The sequence below is a fragment of the Oryzias latipes genome, chromosome 2 (genome assembly GCF_053564925.1).
Source record: "Oryzias latipes strain Hd-rR chromosome 2, Olatipes_Hd-rR_3.1".
In the NCBI taxonomy this organism is placed as follows: Eukaryota; Metazoa; Chordata; class Actinopteri; order Beloniformes; family Adrianichthyidae; genus Oryzias; species Oryzias latipes.
The window spans coordinates 48,996,591-49,016,844 of NC_136238.1; the positions used below are offsets into that span (position 1 = coordinate 48,996,591).

Consider the following 20,254-nt stretch of genomic DNA (forward strand, 5'->3'; position numbering starts at 1 on the left):
TCTATTTTACACATAAATACCTTTGGTGTTTTACTTTTTGAACTGTTTTCTGATTTATTTTAAAGAACATATCATCAAAGTAATTTCTTGGTCTGAACTCGTCTTTATTGTCGTCTAACTGTAAACTCCAATTCAAACATGCTGACTAAACAAGGACAGATTTCCTAGAGATTTCCTAATTCTGCTTCCATGTGATCACATGAAAACAGTCCAATGTTTTGGATTCTTCTTCTTCTATCTCATTGACATTAAAGCTGCAGCTCTGTCACCAGGAAACAACATGTGACAGGTCCCAGTTTTTGGTGGAACACCGTCTCTGTGATGCTACAGACGATGCTAAAACACAGTGGATTTCATTCTGTTCTATGGAGAAAAGACTGTTTGATTCATGTCTGATGAATTCATCTTGGAGGATTTATCGACTGGCAGCTAACCCAACTCGTCCAGCCATACCATCTATAATTCTGGCTAACGTGAGGTCCCTGGACAGCAAGATGGATGATGTTCGCCTACTCCGATCAGCGAACCGGACAACGAGCAACTGCTGTGTGTTCATCTTCACGGAAACATGGCTAAACAACAACATTCCCGACTCTGCCATACAACTGGAACAACTAACGTGCTATCGGGCGGACAGAGACATCGTAGACGGAGGAAAAACACGCGGCGGCGGGGTCTGTGTTTACATTCGTGACGCGTGGTGCCGGGACGCTCAGCTGGTGAGCAAACACTGTTCCCCGCGGGCGGAGTTCATGATCCTGAAGTGCCGTCCTTTCTACCTGCCGAGGGAGTTTACTGCGATTTTATTAGTGGCAGTATACATCCCCCCGACAACCAACAACAGTGACAGGAATGCAGCGCTATATGAACTATTCCAGGCCATTGGTGAACAACAAACAGCACATCCAAATGGCTTCATCATTCTTGCCGGAGACTTCAACCACGCTGATCTCAAAACAGTCCTTCCAAAATTTCATCAGCATGTGCACTTTCCAACAAGAGGAAACAACATACTGGACCTTGTTTACACTCCTCACAAAAAAGCTTACAGAGCAACCCCCCCTCCCCCACATCGGAACATCAGACCACCTCAGTGTTATGCTAACGCCTGCATACAGACAAAGGGTGAAACTTGCCAAACCAGTCTTGAAGAAAATAAGAGTGTGGCCAGAGGGAGCATCCTCTGCCCTTCAGGACTGCTTTGCAACAACAGACTGGGACATGTTTAAACAAACTGCCACCTACAACAACCTGACAGACATCGAGGAGTACACAGACACAGTAACCTCCTACATCACAAAGTGCATCGATGATGTGACACACACAAAAAGCATCATCATTCGAGCCAACCAGAAGCCCTGGCTGACAGGAGAAGTCAAAGGGCTACTGAGAGCCAGAGACAATGCCTTCAGAGCAGGGGATGAAGCTGGCCTAAGAACAGCAAGAGCCAACCTGTCCCGGGGCATCAGGAAAGCAAAAAAGGACTATATGCAAAAAGTCTCTTCCAACTTCAACGACAGCAGAGATGCACGGAGCCTGTGGCAGGGCATCCAGGCCATCACAGACTACAAGCCTGCACCGCAGAGCTGTGAGAACAATACCCCCCTTCTCAACAACCTGAACAGCTTCTTTTCACGCTTTGAAGGACTAAACAGCACACACCCACAGAAAACGCCCCCCTCCCCCCAGGATCAAACTCTGCACCTGACAACTACCAGCGTGAAGAGGACACTCTCCACCATCAACCCACGGAAAGCAGCGGGTCCAGACAATATCCCAGGCCGTGTGCTGAAGGAATGCGCAGAAGAGCTTAAGGATGTCTTCACAGACATCTTTAACATCTCCTTGGAGCAAGCCATCGTCCCATCATGCTTCAAGGCTACAACCATCATCCCTGTGCCAAAGAAACCATCACCATCCTGCTTCAATGACTACCGCCCCATAGCACTAACGCCCATCATCATGAAGTGCTTTGAACGGCTAGTCATGTCACACATCAAGTCCACTCTTCCCCCCACCCTGGACCCCTTTCAGTTTGCTTACCGACCCAAACGATCGACAGAGGACGCCATTTGTTCTGCTCTTCATCCAGCTCTCACCCACTTAGACAAAAAGGACGCATATGTGAGAATGCTGTTCATAGACTTCAGCTCCGCATTTAACACAATAAAACCACAGCAACTCATTTGCAAACTGGACAAGCTGGGTGTTAACACCCCCATCTGCAACTGGCTACTGGACTTCCTCAGCCAAAGACCACAAACAGTACGAGCCGGCAACAACACCTCAAACACAATCATTCTCAACACCGGGGCACCCCAAGGCTGTGTGCTTAGTCCGCTGCTCTTCACCCTGCTGACACATGACTGCACAACAACCCACAGCACAAACCACTTTGTGAAATTTGCAGACGACACAACCCTGGTGGGTCTCATCACCAAGGGCGATGAGACCAACTACAGGGAAGAGGTGGATCTGCTGACAAAATGGTGCAGAGACAATAACCTCCTGCTAAATGTCGGCAAGACAAAGGAGATTGTTGTCAACTTTCAGAGGGGCCACACTCCACACCTGCCACTGATCATTGATGGTACTGCTGTGGAGAGAGTGAGCAGCACAAAATTCCTGGGGGTTCACATCAGTGAGGACCTCTCCTGGACCGCCCACACCACATCATTGGCAAAGAAAGGACAACAACGTCTCTACTTCCTGCGGAAACTAAAAAGATCAGGTGCTTCACCAGCCATCATGACCACATTCTACAGAGGAACCATCGAGAGCATCCTCTCCAGCTGCATCACTGTGTGGGGGGGCAGCTGTACACACAGCAACAGGAAAGCCCTGCAGCGCATAGTCAACACAGCCAGGAGAATCATTGGAACACCACTCCTCTCCCTGCAGGACTTATACATCACCCGCCTCACCCGCAAAACACTAACAATAATCAAGGATGCACACCACCCTGCACACAACCTGTTCAGCCTTCTGCCCTCAGGGAGGAGGTACAGGAGCCTCTGCTCCCGGACCACTAGACTCAGAAACAGTTTCACACACCAGGCCATCAGGATGCTAAACACCCTCTCCCCTCTCCACCTACCCACCACCCATATCCCCCCATGAACAGTGCTCAAACGAACCCCCCCCCCGCTGCCTTGAGACACTGCCTTAAGTGCACTCGCACTTTTATGGCAAATTGCCTATGTTGTATATTGTAAATTGTATCTTTTTCTTTCTTTTTACTTATTTATTTTATTCTAAACGTATACTTTGTTTTTATTTTTCTTCTACTGAACAGACACGAGAGAGTAAGAAATGGATTTTCGATTCATTGTATGTGATGCACATGTGAAGAATTGACAATAAAGTTGACTTTGACTTTGACTATCCTCCACGTCTAGAAGTCCGCTCCGTGAAAATCCTGTCCCACTTTAAAGCGGTCCGTGTTTCCATGGTGACAGAGGGAACAGCTGGTTAGCATCTTTCTACCTTGACTGAACTGAGGGTTGGGGCTTCCAGCACAGAACCAACCTGAGAGCAAATGAACATTCAAATCCTCCACAAGCTCAGTCTTCAGATGGATTCAAGCTGTAAGTGTTGTCAGCATAAAGCAAGTTTGGACTAAACTAAAGCAGAAAGTGGCTTTGAAGATGGTCAGGAGAAATGAGGGCTTTTTTCAGGAATTCTGGGAAGAGGAGGACTTCTCCAAACAACCAGAATCTAGGAGGAGGTTTTTTCAGCATTAAAGGAAATGAGGATCTATTGGTGAGTCACAGTCCTGGAAACATGAGTTGTGCTCTGATGAAGACGCCTGATCCAAATGTGGATTTTTGAAATGTTCTTCATGAGATTCAAACTGATTGAAGCTTTGAATTAAAGGTGTCAACACATTTCTGCATTGGATTCATTCTGTTTCAGTGTCTAAGGTTGGTTTGGTGGCAGAAACCAAGTTTTTGTTGAACAGTAGCGTTTGAAAAAGCAGAAAGTGGCTTTGAAGACGGTCAGGAGAACTTCTTTGAAGAGGAGGACTTCTCCAAACAACCACAACCTTAGAGGAAGTTTTCTGAGCATTCAGAGAATGCTTTTCCAATGACTCATCATTTTCCACCAGAAGCTAAGGAGTTTTTCCAAATGCATGCTGGGTATTCTTAGTTCTAGCTTGGAAAGCACTTTGTGGGATTTCCCTGGAAAACCTGCTTTATCAATCATTTTGGTCTCTTTTTCTTCTTCTAAGTTCCAGCTTGATGAGTGTGCAGGTCGCCATGGCAACCAGTGTCCAGGTCAAAGGGAGGACCACGGCCATCCAGTCTCCAGGCTTTTGGATTGATTTGGATTTGAGAAACATTTGTTTCCCACATTTTAATAGTAGAATTCAACACGGGACATATAGTGGATTGGAAGAATAGGAACAAAAACAGCAACAACCAAATAATCCTCCTCCCCTTAAAACATGCATTTGACTCTGAACAAGTCTAAACCAAATCCAAGCAAAGACCAGCGCTGGGGCTCCTGCTAGTTTCTTTTAGAAGAGCCTGCCTCTTCCAAACATAGAATGTTCACAACTAGAGCTAAAAATGTCTGTTGGTAGATTTCTGAATGTTGGCCGTATCCCAGCGAGCAAGGCCAAGTCAGCCCCAGATGGTTTCAAAGTGGACAGAAAAGGTTTTTAGGAGTTTCTAGAATGTTCAACAACCAGAGCTAAATGAAACTAGTGCATGAAATGACAAAGAACTTCCTGTTTAAAGGAATCTCATGATGGCTTCCAGCTGTCTCTTTGCTTTTCCTTTCTTTTTTGGGTTTCTCCTCTTTGGGAGGTTACACAAAACTGCACTTTAACCCAGAAGGAAACAACAACCGCTCCACAATCCCTGAATCCCCTACAGCCTTTATCGAAACATTTACATTGACCATTATCACACATTTGATTGACTTTTCTCAGAGAAACAAGCACAACTTCCCGTTTGTTTGTGTGTGAAATGATTCCAAAAAGCCATGTGTCATCCTGGAGGGACTGGTTTCTCATCAATGCAGACCACCAAGTTTCTCTGCTTTCTGACTATTTGGTGGCTGGTCGGCCTTTTGGGGTTTTTGTCAGGGAAAGAAGTGAAGCTGGGCTCCAAATATTGGAAGACACTGATCTAAAAGTACTAGGACATCTGGAGAAAGCTCTAGTTCTGCTCCAACTCAGTCCAAAGCACTGAAGATAGATGGAGTTGGATTTGGGAGAGGACTGAGCTCATTCAGATGAAGAAAGAACAAGTCAACAGATGAAGAAGATTTCAGGAAGTTTCCCATTCAACAAGTTCAAGTTTCCACAGAGCTAGTTTAGCATCCGTGTTCTGGACCAAACCACTGTCCCTCTGAAGGTCCAGACACAGAGAGGCCCAGAGTGACCCCCATTTCTCCAGTGGCTGACTCCGCCCCTTAGGACGTCCCCCTGTGTGGATCAGTGGTCAGTGGGTTGGAACCTGCTGCAAATGCAGGCTCTGGTTCTAACTGCTGGATCAGAAGTGGAATGGGAGCTGTAGTGGTGTGTCTGCAGCTGGATGTGGAACACATGAGGGAGGGGTCAAAGGTCAATGTTGTCAGTCTATTCTCCAACAATGCTCCAACATCTTCAAAGGTTTCTGGTCCCAAATCCAGAGTGGAGCTGGTAGGACGTGATCATTTCAGCCTCAGATTTGGGATCTGTCATCTCTCTGCCACCGTGACACCGAGTGATGAGTTCAGGCTCCAAAGCGGCCCCATCGCTGGCTTTAGGGACTATTCCAAAAGCTTTCAATGATGGCGGGGAATGAACATTAGGAACAGATGACGGCTTGAAATGTCTGCTGTTGGTTTCTGATCCAGACAGAAATTCAATCAAATGTCTGTGAATCCAGGATTTCCTTAGAATCTTTGACTCTAGATTCAGATCCATCTGCTTCAAAGGATGAAACTGCAGCTAAAAGTCTTTCAAAAGTCCAAATCCTCAAAGATGAAACAGAAAGTTCCTAGAAAGTCAAATGAAAAACAATCAGATTGTCTTAGATAAACCCGTTTGGAAGTTAAAGCACAGAAACAAAGAAAGTTCCAAAAGCTAAAAGCCTGAAATCAAGAAAAGTCCAAAGAAAAACAGAAATCCACATTTGGATCAGTAAAGACATGAATTCTCCAGAAAGATCCAGAAACAGCTCTGAGCAGCAGCCATGAAGGGACTGAGAACAGACGGACATCAAAGCAGAATCCAAGCAGCACCTTCATCCTGATGAAGCTCCGCCCTCTGACCTTCAGCAGTCATCTCCAGGCTCCGCCCCCAGTCTGTGACGGCTGGATGATGCTGTCCTCCACCTGCAGCTGGACCTGGATGCTCTCTCAGACCATGTGGCCTCATGGATCAGAAGGTTGAGGGTTCAAGTCCCTTCATGGTTGAAGTCAGACAGAAAGTGAAGAAGAGGGAACATTCAGAGCAGTTTCTGTGCTGTTTGCTTCCTCATGAGTCCCGTCTAGATCAGGTCTGGATCCCAGTCAGAAAGGGATCAGGAAATCTGCAGATCAAACCTTCATTTACTGAAATGGAAAACATCAACTGACTTTCTACACATTCTACTTCCATTCATCAAACTCCAACAGGAAGAAGATTTACAATCAATCAAATCTGTTGATTTCCTGACAAACCTTGTTTTCTCTTCCTGTTTGAATCTTTGATTGTTTTCAAACATGAAGAGAGTTTTTTTCCTGTTTTTAGCTTGAAATTTCTGTTGAAATGTAAAGGTTCATTCAGAATTCCCCAGTGGCCTCATGTTGGAGGAGGGGCTTCATGAGATGGGGGCGGAGCTTGAACACACACCGCTTCCTGGAAGCCAAACTCAGGCTAAGTGGAGGAAAAGTTGGGATTTCTGGTGTTTGTAAAGATCTGGAATGGTTTCCTCCCACAAAAAGGCCTTTTTCTAGTTTCCTGCAGATGAATTCTTTTCCTGCTGGGAGTTCTCATCTGGGTTTGCAGATTCTTAGTTGGAGGAAAACTTGGAGCAAATTCTTCCCAGAAAAAGGATTTTCTCTGGAGTGAATTGACATGAACAGAGTGAGTTTGGACTGAAAGCAGCAACAGGGAGGAGATGTTAGAGCTTCATCAGAAAACAGCTTTCTGGAGGAGTTGGAAGACGTCAACAGTCACAGTGATGGTGAGGAGGAGGAGCTAAGACTTCCAAAGTCACGTGATTGTGGGAGCTGCAGCAGCTGCAAACATCTGGACTTCCTGCTGCAGCTGCAGACCTTCATGTGACTGTGGGAGCTGCAGCAGCTGCAAACATCTGGACTTCCTGCTGCAGCTGCAGACCTTCATGTGACTGTGGGAGCTGCAGCAGCTGAGCAGCTCAGCATCTCTGCAGACTCAGACGGAGCTCAGAGCTTCTGAGTTGTGGGAGTTTAGTGGCTGAACTTCTTGTAGGTCCTGCTTGGTTCAGGTTGTTGCTGGTGGTGGAAAGAGCTCCTGCAGACCTCTTTGCTGTTGGAAGGATCTTCTGTCTGCAGACTCTCTGATGCTCCAGCAGGAGGCGCTGCAGTGTGGTCCTCCTCATGAGTCCTGAAGCTGCACCGTCAGCTGCAGAGCATCAGAGCTGCTTCTTCTCAGACCACTTTCTTTGGCTCTGATGTTTTATTATATTATAGTTATTATTATTTATTAATCCTAATGAGTTTTCCTCTTTCACATGTGATCATTTATGGTGTTTACATGTATAAAGGGTACAGCTAAAAAATAAATGTACTGATTTAAAAGAGGAAAAACATTGTGGCTTAAACAAACAAAATAATGCTTTTATTAATAATTATTATTTATTTTAATTTGGTAGTAGGATCAAACAAAAGGAAAAAGAGAACAATGTTTGTCAGAAGTAAAGATCCACCTCTATTATTATGTTTTTAATTTTAAAATTGTTCAAAATTTGATGACACTTAAAATAAACAAAGTCAATGCAGAAAGTAAATCAGATGGATGATCAGAATCAGAATTACTTTATTGATCCCATACGTGGAAAATTTGTTTGATATATTCATATATAATATAATATTTAAACTATTTTTTTCCAAAAACCCTGAAAGGAGGTGATTTCACTTTTCCTACTAATAGTTTAGGTCATAATTTTCAGATTATTGCATATTTCCGTTCGTGAGGACCTGTGTTGTCCAGGAAATATATTACTCTTCTTTTTCTTTCGGTTAAATAAGCCCAAGAAGACCTGGCTGCATACATTTCTGTTTTTGGTATTCTTCCAAAATTGCATTTTCATGCAAAAAATGTTTTATTCGGTGTGGTATCGCATAATAGACCAGAAAATACTGTTCTTATATCCTTATATTGCAAGGAAAGTTTTATATACACAAAAATACATATTTGAAGACCAAACCACTTTTTATAACATTTCATAAAGAGCACTATTTTTACTTTCAATCACTTCATTACATGAAAAAGAAGAATGGCTTGAAATTGCTTAGTTTTGTTCAGAAATAAAAACTTCACGAGTACCCCTAACCAGTATTAGACCATATAGATTGGTTCTATGTTCTTTTATTTTTATTTTACTTATTTGCTTTTATTTATTTGTGTCCTATGTTCATTATCTTTTTGTTTTTATTTCCTTTATTGTTTATTTTCTATGTTAATATGTTTTATTTGGCAATGTTGATTACATGGTTATTGTCCGTATTTAATGTATGTTACCTCAATTGTTAATAAAGTTAAAAAAAAAACCTGGCTGCAGACGACAAAATGGCGACTAACGTCATTAGCCGGAACCGGAAGGCACGTCCCTTTCCCACGTCTCCATTTAGGTTGCTCTTTTTCTGGTCGAAAAAGATTAGTGACAGAATAGTTTTGTTTAATGAAAACTGCCACTTTTTCTTTTATTTGCCAGTAAGGGTGAAAAAGAAGCGATTTTATGCCGCCATCGACATCATTATGTGAGCGACAGACAACACTCCACACCAGCTGGTGGCGCTAAAGCACCATGACGCTGTTAGCCAAACAAAGAAGAAGAACAGCACGAGGCCCTAGCAGCGTTAGCTTGGTAGCAGGCTAGCAGCGTTAGCTTGTGTTCAGAGGTCGGTGGTGTTTTGTTGGGACGTTTGTGAGGTTTTTGGACAGAAAGGACGATACGTGGTTCGTGTGGGAACTCTCAGCATTTTCCAAAGTGTCGTAAATGAGTGAAGAAGTGTTGAACGGAAAGACAACGTGGATTGCTGTGATTGTGAGACTAGCAGATGATCGATCGGAGCTGCAGTGAAGAGGACGGCGGTGTTTGTGGGAGTTGGAGCTGAAGATCGGAGCAGGAACCATGTCTTCCCTTCAGTCTCTGAGAGAGTTGATCAGCGAGCGACTAGCTGCTGCTGCTGAAGAAATCTGCAGACTCTGTGAAGAAGGAACCATCGTCCAGTACGAGGAGGAGCTCTGTCGTCAGCGCAGACTGCTGGATGTCATCTGGAAACCACAGCTGCAGCTCCACCACATAGGTATGTCACCTTCATCACACAGACAGAGAAGCTCTTAGTTCATCTCTCACTGATTTCTCCTTCAGATTTGGGTTTTATTGAGTCTTTTTCAGCAGCTGATTCTCTCAGGTTTCTTTAGTGGATATCAGGGTTTTGACCTTTTCCTAACACAGTTGGTACAACAAGACAAAAGATTTTAAGGCCCAGTCAGAAAAAATGTGACCACACATGATAGAACAATTCTGAACAAAATAACAAATAAAATTAGCTCAATAGACTTAAAATTAAACAAGTTATTAACATTTTAAGTCTTAATGATTTCTATTGTTTTGTGAATAGAAAACAATGGGAAAACTTGGTAATTACAGGAAAAAAAAACATTAAAATGAGCAAAAATGTTTTCTTCTTCTTCTAGATATCACATCTTCCCTATTTTTGTTCCAAACACTCCAATTTTCACAGGACATTATTAGGGTGCTTCAGCAAGTTTTAACATTTTTTAACTGATTAATATAATTAGGGTAATTCATTTATTGGTACATTTGATTCAACATTTTAGTCATTTTTTTTCCTTCTCTAAGGCAATTTAAGAGAGTAAAACACACACATTTCAAGTGAATAAACCTTTTCTTTTTAGTTTCATTAGCCTTCATCCAAACATCCACAATACTCAATAACGCAGCAACAGTCAGGAGCTTTCAATGATGATCTCCAGACCTCCTTCCATCAGTTTGTAGCTCTACACAGCTTCATCTCCATCATAAATTACATTAAACCAGGATGGAAATCCAGGGACTTGGGAAATAACTTCTCCAATGTAGACTTGACCATCTGCAGATGAGTGGCGTACTCTTTTACCTGGTAAGGATGGGACGGTCCTCTTTTCTTGGGCACACTTGGAGACACTGAGAAGAACCTGCAGCCACAGCAGATTGGATGAGAAACATTAAGTTATCTTTAAGTTCAGTCCATGGCTTATTTCTAGCTCTCCCTGTTCTGGAAACAATGAAAACATCCTTCCTTCCCCTGGGGTCCTGCTGCAGCACTTCCTGCTGGAAATGAAGCTGATTTGTTAGAGCTCTGAATCTCTCAGCATCACCGTCACACTTCTCCATGTTACTATCATCTTTCTCTGATTGCTAAAGACCTGCATCAGTGATTATTTCAGTCAAGTTGTTCTTCTTTTCAAATGTTTTCTCCTGCTTTCTGCCAAAGCCTCCACTGCTTTTAGTTGCTTCTCTTCATGGCTCTTTGTGATGCTGGCCTCCCTTACTTTGGATTTAGCCTCCAGCTCCTTTCTTCTTTTTCTTACATCACCTAGTAGTTGTTCCAGCTTTTCTGGACATAACTGAGACATCCACTCTGATGTCTTACTGTAGGAGGACATCAGATATGCTTCATTTGTAACAGCAGATGCATTAGGCCTATGGTGAACAAGATAGTCTAACACACTGAATATCCTTTCTGGATCCTTGTTGTGTTTTGGAGCTGCTTTAGTTCATCTTCTCACATGCTCTCCTGCATCCCAAATTCCCCCCAGGAAGATGTTCCTTGACAGACTTTTCCAAATAAGTTTTGAGGGCCAGCAGTACTGGTTGGAGCAACTGACCACAAAGTTCCTCATAATCACTTTTCTTGGTGAGAGATTGAAAAACTTCCTCCTTTTCAATGAGGTAGTCTGGAAACAGACGTTCCCCCTGCATGAAGATGAAGAGAGAGTCTTCATTCTCAGAGTACTCTCCAAGGAAATCCACCAAACTTTTGTAGTAGGTGTTTAGGTCAAGGATGTGTCCATCTCCTTCTGTTAGACGCCACAGTGGAGGGGTGACAAGTGGAGCCCTGCACAGGACTATTGTCTTCATCCCGCCCGCACCCGCAAAACTCTGAGGATTTATTCCCGCACAGTAACAGAGATGCATTGATTTTGTGTCGTCTCCCGTCCCACAGGAAAAATCCACGTATTTGTATTGATATTATTACAGAGATTCATGTCCCTCCAGCCTCATCTTTTCATGCATTCCTCTTTTGTGTAATGTGTAATTATTAAATCTATTTTCACTAATATGTTGTTCACTGAAGGTCACACGTTCCCAGATGTTCTTAGGGAAAGTGGGTTCTCCTCGGCTCAGGGAGGTTCTGATAGAGTGATGTTTGGCATTTCTGGTTCTGATGGTTTTGGAGGAGGTTCTGCCTTCACTTTGGATTTACGGAGAGTTTGAAGGTCAGCCTGCAGCTTTGCTCTAAAACGGTGAAAGAGAAGAAAACTCTTCTTTTTTCATGTCTCTCCATTCAGCAGCAGCTCACTGACGCGTAGACTTGATGACTTTTGAGTGACGGCTCAGAGGGATGGGATTCCGCTTCTTGCTGTAAAATGTGACAGTCTTTAATGATCCTCCCGTGTGTGCGTGAGTCCGCACGCAGACACACAGCCTGAAGCGCTGAACCAGCTGGTAAAGATGCAGGTCAAAGTCATTTGAATTTATGGAGGAAAAAATAACATTGTAATGGTTCAACAGAGCTGAAAATCTATGAATCCATTTTTTCCTGACGGAAAAATACTTTTTTTAGCTTCTCCTCTAATGACCGTTTTTTGTGCTCTCATATTTCACGCGGGGGAAAAACTCTCAGCTGCAGAGGATGTGAACAGGTGAACAGGTAGAGGTGGGGGAGGGGCTTTGGCTTCAAACTCTGTCAGAGAGATGGAAACACGGCGTCAGATTCAGACACAGCTTTCACTGCAGGAGTTAAAGCAGAGACTTTCTCTGGGATGATTTAATGAACTCAAACATGGAAACATGATTACAGAGTAGAACTCTCCAAAATAATAAACCTGATCTCTCCACATTCTCCGTGTTCACCATGCATTGATGCACACATGGCTCCATGCAGCGATCAGACCATAACTTTAGCTGGTAGCTCCGCCCACACGCGACCGTGGTATCAGGCTTTAAAGAACACACTTTCTAAGAGGCGGGGCGGGGCGTAGCACACCCCCAACAACAGGTTTGATGACAGAGGCCATTAGGCGTCTCTGCCTGGTGCGTTCACTGAGCTTCAGTACATAAGACTCCAACAGCATGAACCTCTCTCAGCTGTTTATTTTCCTCCAAAATGCTTTTTAACTTGTCTGACAGTTCATGTCGTCCCTCACTTTGCTCCTTTTCTTCTGCTTCAAATTGGAAGCGTGCTATCTTTGATTTTAATCTGCTAGACTCCAGTGATAACCTTTTTACAGCATTTTTTCTTCTTCTAGCTTTTCTGTGAGAGACTCATTTTCAGTTTCAAGATGCTTTTTTTCTGAACGTAACTCCTTGATATTTTCACTGTGTCGGTCTGCGTGTTTGGTTTTGTTGGGGGATTGTCTCTCCTTTTTCAGCTGCTTATTGAATCATCAAGGATCAAATATTCCCGGTTAGGTACAGTATGTAAAGAAATATTCCTTTCTGTTGACCGCTGGCCAAGAACATTTGGACGAATGTATGGTCTCAAATTCCATTCATCAAGATTGCTGTTTTTCCCAAAATCTTCTTTTTCACAAAGGAGTCTCTTCCACTTCCTGTCCAAGTTTTTCTCTGTAATATCTGGTGCGTTTTCTGGGATTAAACATCTCAACACCTGAGGGCATCTTTGTTTGAAGATGTCAACCCTTTCTTTTTCAGTTGGCTTAGTTGACATATGTGCTTATTGAAGATCTGCCTTGGAGCTCTGACAGTTTGCTCTGACTTGAGTGCTGCTAAGATTCCCTCTAATAGATCTACATGCAGCCCTGATGAAGCCATCTGAAAAAAGACTAACATTCATTCAAAAATGGCTCAAATCAAGAAAAAAAACTTTCAACAGTTTTCTTATATTTGCGATTTCTTCTTTAAATATTACCTTAAAATCTTTGAGAAGATGAAGCCACTACCACACCTGGCAGGGAGAAGTTGAAAGAGTCTTGTTGATTCTTGAGTCCTGACAAAACATGCCACTCACAGAAAAGTGTCAATAAGATTAAAAGTAATCAGTTAGATCTGAAGTAACTGGGAATAATGGCATTGTGTTGTTGCATAAATAATTACTTTGTGGGTGTATTTTTGCTTTGATACATAACTTTTTAAAAACCATGGTGGAATCAGAACATGGGATTTTATTAAAAAATGTCATCACATTCTGCCTGTACTTTCACACGGTTAAATTAAATAGCACAAAAATTGTAAATAGCAAACATTTTTACCTACATTAACAGGTAACCCTTAATAAAAAAAAAGTGTTTTTCTAGATATTTTCTGACAACTCTCTTAAATCAGTGATCAGTTTAACTTTGCTCTTGTAGTACAGTTTTACTGTACAAGTGAGAAAAATAACAATGTGCCTCTTTTAGCAAATGATTGCTCATTGTCGATTATTAACATAATTCTTTTAGATGTTTCTATAGAGAATTGAGTCTGTAAAATCGAATTCTGGGGGTTTTCTCAATGTTTAGGGTGGGCTTTGGGAGATTTTAATCACCTTGTAAGTTTCATGACGCTGGGAGATCGACCCAAAATCAGAAAAAAAGCTGCGGTTGGATCACAAAAATGTCCAGTAAATACACTTTACTTTTCTGAATGAAAGCTTAAGTAGACGCTATTCCAAAATGCACCGCGATGCATATATTAACTACATAAACTTTTCAATGCGGAAACCAAGTTTTTCAATGGCAGACTGAACATGCGCGAACGGTATGCACAGTGACACGCTTTGCGGTCCCTACTGTTATTCTCTTTTATGGTAAAAACCACAAGAAACAATTTTGCACACAACCTATAGTTTGGCAGACATTGTGTGCCAAAATCTACGATTTAATAATTCACGGTTTTTAGGAAAATTAATTTTTCTAGACTGATTTCCATTAAATTTCACACACATTCCGCTAATTTCAGTCTTCAAACACCTCAGGAGTTTTGTCGAACTTTGACCTCAGGAAGAAGCCGCCATCTTTGATTTTTAAAAACAGCACCTTTAGTATCAGATACTTACAAGAACTTGTCGTTGGGATTTTTATTGATTGTCTCGTAACTTTTTTGGGCATCAATGGCAAGCTACTGTTGTAAACTACTAAGTTGTAGATTTTGAACGTGTAGTGAGCTCGCTAAAGGGGCACACTCATATTACTCCTTTATTTTTCAAAGAGTTTTTCTGAGTCAGTTTATGATGCTGATAGCTATGCTAGCACTTGTAGCCATGTTAGCATAACTAGCATAGTCAGCATAGTTAGTATCTTAATCAATGAGGGCTTCTGAGTTAGTTGAGAAGGAGGAGTTAAATGTGCGTAGTGGCTGCTCAGGAAGCGGGGTTTGGTCAAAGGTGGGTGCTAAGAGTGGCGGTGGTGCCTAGACTCAGGCGGCGAGGACGACAATTGGGCATAGATGCAGGTAGTGAGGGCTGGTGGAGCATAGAGGTGGGCGGTGAGGGCAGGTAGCGCGGGCAATACAACGCCACTCACAACTTTAATTTGCAATTTCATATTCTTAAAAGGATTAAGAAAATTGATTTATTTCCATTCAGCAGGTTATGGACTGACAGCTCTTCTCGTAGGGGGGAGGTAGTTGGGGCCTTTTGTAAAGCTGGGATACAGAAAGAACTTTTTATTTAAACCACTTCATGACACCCTTACAAGGAAGTTTACGTTACAAACAATGGTCCTTCAGGGGCTCCTCCTCCAAATATCCTGAAAGAGACTATTACATTTGTATTGGCGTTTTTACAATACATTCCTCAAAACATAAAAAAGGCGTCTTCTTTTGTTTTTGCAGGCCTCCCCCAGCATTGGCTGACTGAAGAGGTCAGTCTCTGCAACCCACAAAGGAACTTCAGATTGGAACCGGCGGAACCAGTTTTGAGGGTTCAGTTGGAGCTAAAGATGGGAGCAGGAACCGTGTCTTCCCTTCAGTCTCTGAGAGAGTTGATCAGCGAGCGACTAGCTGCTGCTGCTGAAGAAATCTGCAGACTCTGTGAAGGAACCATCGTCCAGTACGAGGAGGAGCTCTGTCGTCAGCGCAGACTGCTGGATGTCATCTGGAAACCACAGCTGCAGCTCCACCACATAGGTATGTCACCTTCATCACAGAAACAGAGAAGACCTTTGAGCTTCATGCTTTTCTTTTTGGGGACCCGTCTGTCACTCAGTGGTGGTTCTACATTAACTTACTACCCGGGCGAGGAACCCCCTCTCTTCCCGCACATATAGAAATTTGATGACTTCCTTTTGTGTTTTTTTTATCTTTATTTTTCCATTTTACACAAAAAAAATCATAATTTTATAAACTACATGGGTGTCAAACTCCGTCACACAGGCGGCCTAAATCCAAAACACGCTTTGGGTTTTGGGCCGAACAAGAAACATTTACTGAAAACACTAAAACTAAACTTTTAAACTGAACTGAAAATGAATAAAAACAGAAAGGAATATCAATCCAGAAGAAATCAAGTTAAACCTTAAATAACATATAATATTTTGCTCTCCATAAAAATACATTGTCATAATTATACAAATATGAACATGCCGCATAACAAAGCCTGGAGATACAGGGGTTGACATAGCCCAGAAATTTGCACTGGCCCACAGGGCCAGTAGTTTTTGAAAAATAAAATCTTGAGGTCCGTACTGCTCGAAAAACAGGACCGGGCCAGCGGACAAACGGCTATGTCGAGCCCTGAGGTATGATCACTTTTAGCTCTTATAAAACATTAAAAACGTAACCATAGAACTCATCTCTGGGATTACTTCAAAAATATTTGGCATTTTCCTAATTTTGTGCAACACCAACAGTAAAAACTCAGCTCTTAGAGCTAATGGAAGAATTTCAAAGATTTCAGGTTAAAAACAAGCAAAGAGAAAACCGGGTCGACATTCTGGAGAAAAGACTGGATGATGTGGAACAACAAGTAAGGATGAATAATGTCATTCTCACTGGAGTACCCATCAAACCTGGAGCGAAGCTAAATGCAGCTGGAGCTAGCACTGCTAATGCTAATAGCGCTGACAGTCCCTCTTAAACTTAGAGCGGTGGAGAGACTCTGGAGCAGCAAATACATTCATTTCTCACATCTAAAGGGATTTCCCTGGATCTCAATACCATGGAGACCTGCCACCTGCTCCCCAGGAGAAAGGAGACGGATAAACCAGCGATCCTCATCAGGTTTGTGAATCAAAAACACAAGCTAGCTCTGATGAATCAACGTAAAAATCGGAAAGGATCAGCTGTTTATCTGAACGACCATCTGACCAGAAGGAATGCTGAAATCTCAAAACATGCACGGCTTCTCAGGAAGCAGAAGCAGATTGAGAACACTTGGGTTAAAGGCTGCAGGATTTACGTCAAACCACTCGGCCCACCTGACCGGTCCAAGGTTCTGGTTGTGAACACCATGAAGGACTTTGAGAAGTGTCTTATTTCGGTCGTCTGAAACAAAATGGAGTAATAAACCAAAGAGCCAAATAATTTCAAGAAATATGACGCCTGGATTCCTCATTTTCTCCAAAAATCTGAAGTGACCTGATTACTCAGCGGAGACTTCTGAACTGCAGACAAGTTGACCACAACTCGGCGCCGCTGATATCAGCTGAAGAAGGATATGGACCTGAATCTAATGTCTGCAGACATAACATGGAAGAGAACTAGAAACTCTGTTTAAACCCAGAAGAACAGCTGTTATTCAGCAGAAGAAGAAATGCCAACCTTGGACAATCGACAGATTATGGACCCTTTTATTTTACTTCACAGCATTACTTTATCATTAAAATATGTAAAAAAATAAATGAATAAATAAATAAATAAAAATACAAAAAATAATAAAAAAAATAATTAATCAATTAATGAAAATGGTTAAATTGATTGACTTTTATTGATATTACTTCATTTGATAATTTGATAAGTTGATTCATGATTTTTCCTAATGTAACATAATTTTGCACATATTTTTAACTTTTGATACTTGATGAAATTTTGCTATGAAAATTCCTGAAACAGTGTTATGTCTATTTTACTGATATAGTATTATTTTTTAATCAACGTCAACATAACTCAATGGAAATCCAAAATACTTCCACAACAGCGACTTCCGTGAAAGACGAGGGGATTCGAGTTCTGTCGATGGGTCTCCATGCTATCTTTTGAGTGGCTGTTAAAGAAGGTTGACTTGCAGCACTTCTTTTTTTAAAAACTTTATTAACAATTAGACTCACAGCACTTCAACACATGTTTTTTTCCGCTTGGCAAGTAACCAGATGCAGCATGGGGGCGTGGCAGCATCGACAATTCCATTTTTTTATTCGAAGTTCGAGACTGTGACTTAATTTCGATCGATTTCGATTTAAAGTCGAAATCGTGACACCCCTAATACAGAATAATAGAAGAACTTTAAATGTGACCTGTGTAAATCATTTAACATTTAATTTAAATTAAATATTGACACTTTTAATGATATATTTGCTATTTATTTCAAATTTTAAAGAATTAATGTCACATTTATTTAATTATTTAATGGCGTCTATATGTATTATTTCAATGAGTCTCTTGTGGTCCTCCAGACTCCTTAGACATTTTCTCCAATGATCACAGAGTTTATTGATGTTTGATGAAACCCATAACTCTTGGAAACGTATAAAAGGCTCCTTGTTGTGTTTGTGTTCCTGCAGGCCTCCCCCAGCATTGGATGACTGAAGAGGAAGATCTCTGCAACCAGCAGAGGAACTTCAGGGTGGAACAGGAGGAACCAGAACCTCCACAGATTAAAGAGGAACTGGAGGAACCAGAGCCTCCACAGATTAAAGAGGAACCAGGGGAACTCTGCATCAATCAGGATGAAGATCAGCTTGATCTGAAGCAGGAGACTGATACCTTGATGGAGATTCCTACTTATGAGGAAGATGAGAAGAGTGAAGCAGATCTAAACAATCAGCAGAGCTTTAATGTAACTGATAGTCAGGATGAAGAAGGAAACCAACATGAAGAATCAACATCAACTACAGATGAAGAGACAGAATCAACATCAACTACAGATGAAGAGACAGACCCACAGAACAGAGATCAGAGGAAGAGGAGGGACAGAAGTCATGTCCAAAGTGTGGCCAGCTCTCACATGTCAGCAGGTCAGTGTGACTCTGATCTTCATCTCCACACTATCGGTATGTTCACTTCAACAACGGTTCTATCTTGAGCTTCAAGCTCTCCAAACATGCAGTTCATCAACAGCGTGTCCTGGAAGAGTCTCTTCTGTCCCTTCCAGTTGAAAAGACAGAAGACATTGTTGGTCAGTGCAGCCCACAACATTCTTCAAATCAGATGATCTTAGTTAGTCCCTCCAGCTAACGACAAACAGGAAACCTTAACAGATCAAAGAGAAAATTGTTAGCAGATAAAAAAGTCCAATCTGTTTTGTCGTCTGTGGTTCTAAGTTTGTAGTTCAGTTCTTTTCAGCAGATTTCTCTGTCAAACCCAAAATCCATCTAAACCTCTTTGATGTCTCCATGTCTCCAATTCCAGACATTCAGACAGATTCTATTTCCAAAACGACATTTCAAGCTAAAACCCAAAGACAGGGTCCTGCTCATTGATCTGCAGACAGAAAAGATTCAAATCCCTCCAAATCCCAAATGGTTGGTTTGTCAGCTACGCGCAAAACAAGGAAAACGTGTCATTCATACTAACTGGCAGAATGCAGTAACATTAAACTTTCATATTAAGGCGGGGGCCGCAAAATATCATCTTGGAGGTCGCAAATAGCCTGCGGGCCGCGAGTTTGAGACCCCTGCTGTACACTCTGGCCCTGGTACACCAGCCGCAGGTCGGAAGAACGAATCAATAGTTTGCTTGCTCAAAGCTCAGACGCACATATCAGGTTATGATGATATTTGTCTCCGTTTCCTTCCCACAGATGTTTACGCACGCTCGATTATCTCAAGGCCCCTTCATGCATTTTAGCCACCTACAGTGGCTTTCCCTATTCTTCTCACAAGGGCTGGGCGATATGGCCTAAAAATAAAATCTCAGATTTTATTTATTTTTTATTCGATTTCCGATGTCCCCCCCCCCCCCCCCTAATCAAATGCAAGACAAATGTAACCCCCATTTCTGGGATAAATAATAAATAAATAAACACACTCTTGGAATCAAAGTTAAGCATAAGATTTTTCTTCTTCTCACTCCCTTTTTGGACTTGTTTAAATAATTTTGTCTTGTTTTTGTCTAATTTTTTATTCTACACTTGTTTTCACTTGTCCACAATAAAAAGGTTACTTCCTTACTTGAGGTCCCAGCTGTGTTTTCAGTCCCACTTTGTAGTCTAGACTAAGAGGAGACAAACATTCACCTTGACAGTAGCACCATTTTAAGGATTAACAATACAGCTCATATCTGGGGTCTAAGGTTTTAAATAAATTAAGAAACCCCGTCTTCTGCACAGAGATGATCATGAAGCAGCAGGAGTCACAGTAAACATTAATTCATTTAATCGATTTATCGCCCAGGCCTACTTCTCACACGCATTGGTCGCCTCACAGACAGGCATCACTCAATGAAACGCCAGTGTGTGCTCGCGTCTCATGAGTGTGTGTTAGCGTGTGCGCTCGCATCTCATTGATTATTTCACTGATCATTGACCTGCCCCTTCCACGTTTAATGTTTGAAATATACGGAGGGTGGGGGAGGCAAATTTACTGGTAGCACACTGAATGTAAAATTTAGTCGCACACTCTCAAATTTTGGTTGCAAATGCAACCATTTTGTCGCAGTCTGGAGCCCTGAAAGACAAGAAGCAGACATCA

The 20,254-nt window shown here is 42.1% G+C and overlaps 1 protein-coding gene across 5 annotated transcripts in view; it reads left to right on the plus strand.

Moving 5' to 3' along the window:
- Positions 1–8,766: 8,766 nt before the first annotated feature.
- LOC144989113 (uncharacterized) overlaps positions 8,767–20,254 on the plus strand; it is a 78,215-nt gene continuing 66,727 nt past the window's right edge. For 4 of the 5 annotated variants that reach the window (XR_013653263.1, XR_013653264.1, XR_013653265.1 and 1 more), the window contains exon 1: positions 18,444–18,580. Coding sequence is in view for 1 of the 5 variants with exons in the window: in XM_078941139.1 (XP_078797265.1) it covers positions 9,312–9,486; positions 15,243–15,536; positions 18,128–18,580 (922 nt within the window). In the remaining 4 variants the exon portion in view is untranslated. Of the gene's footprint in view, positions 9,487–15,242; positions 15,537–18,127; positions 18,581–20,254 lie in introns of those variants that run through there. The other variant, XM_078941139.1, reaches the window with a different exon arrangement.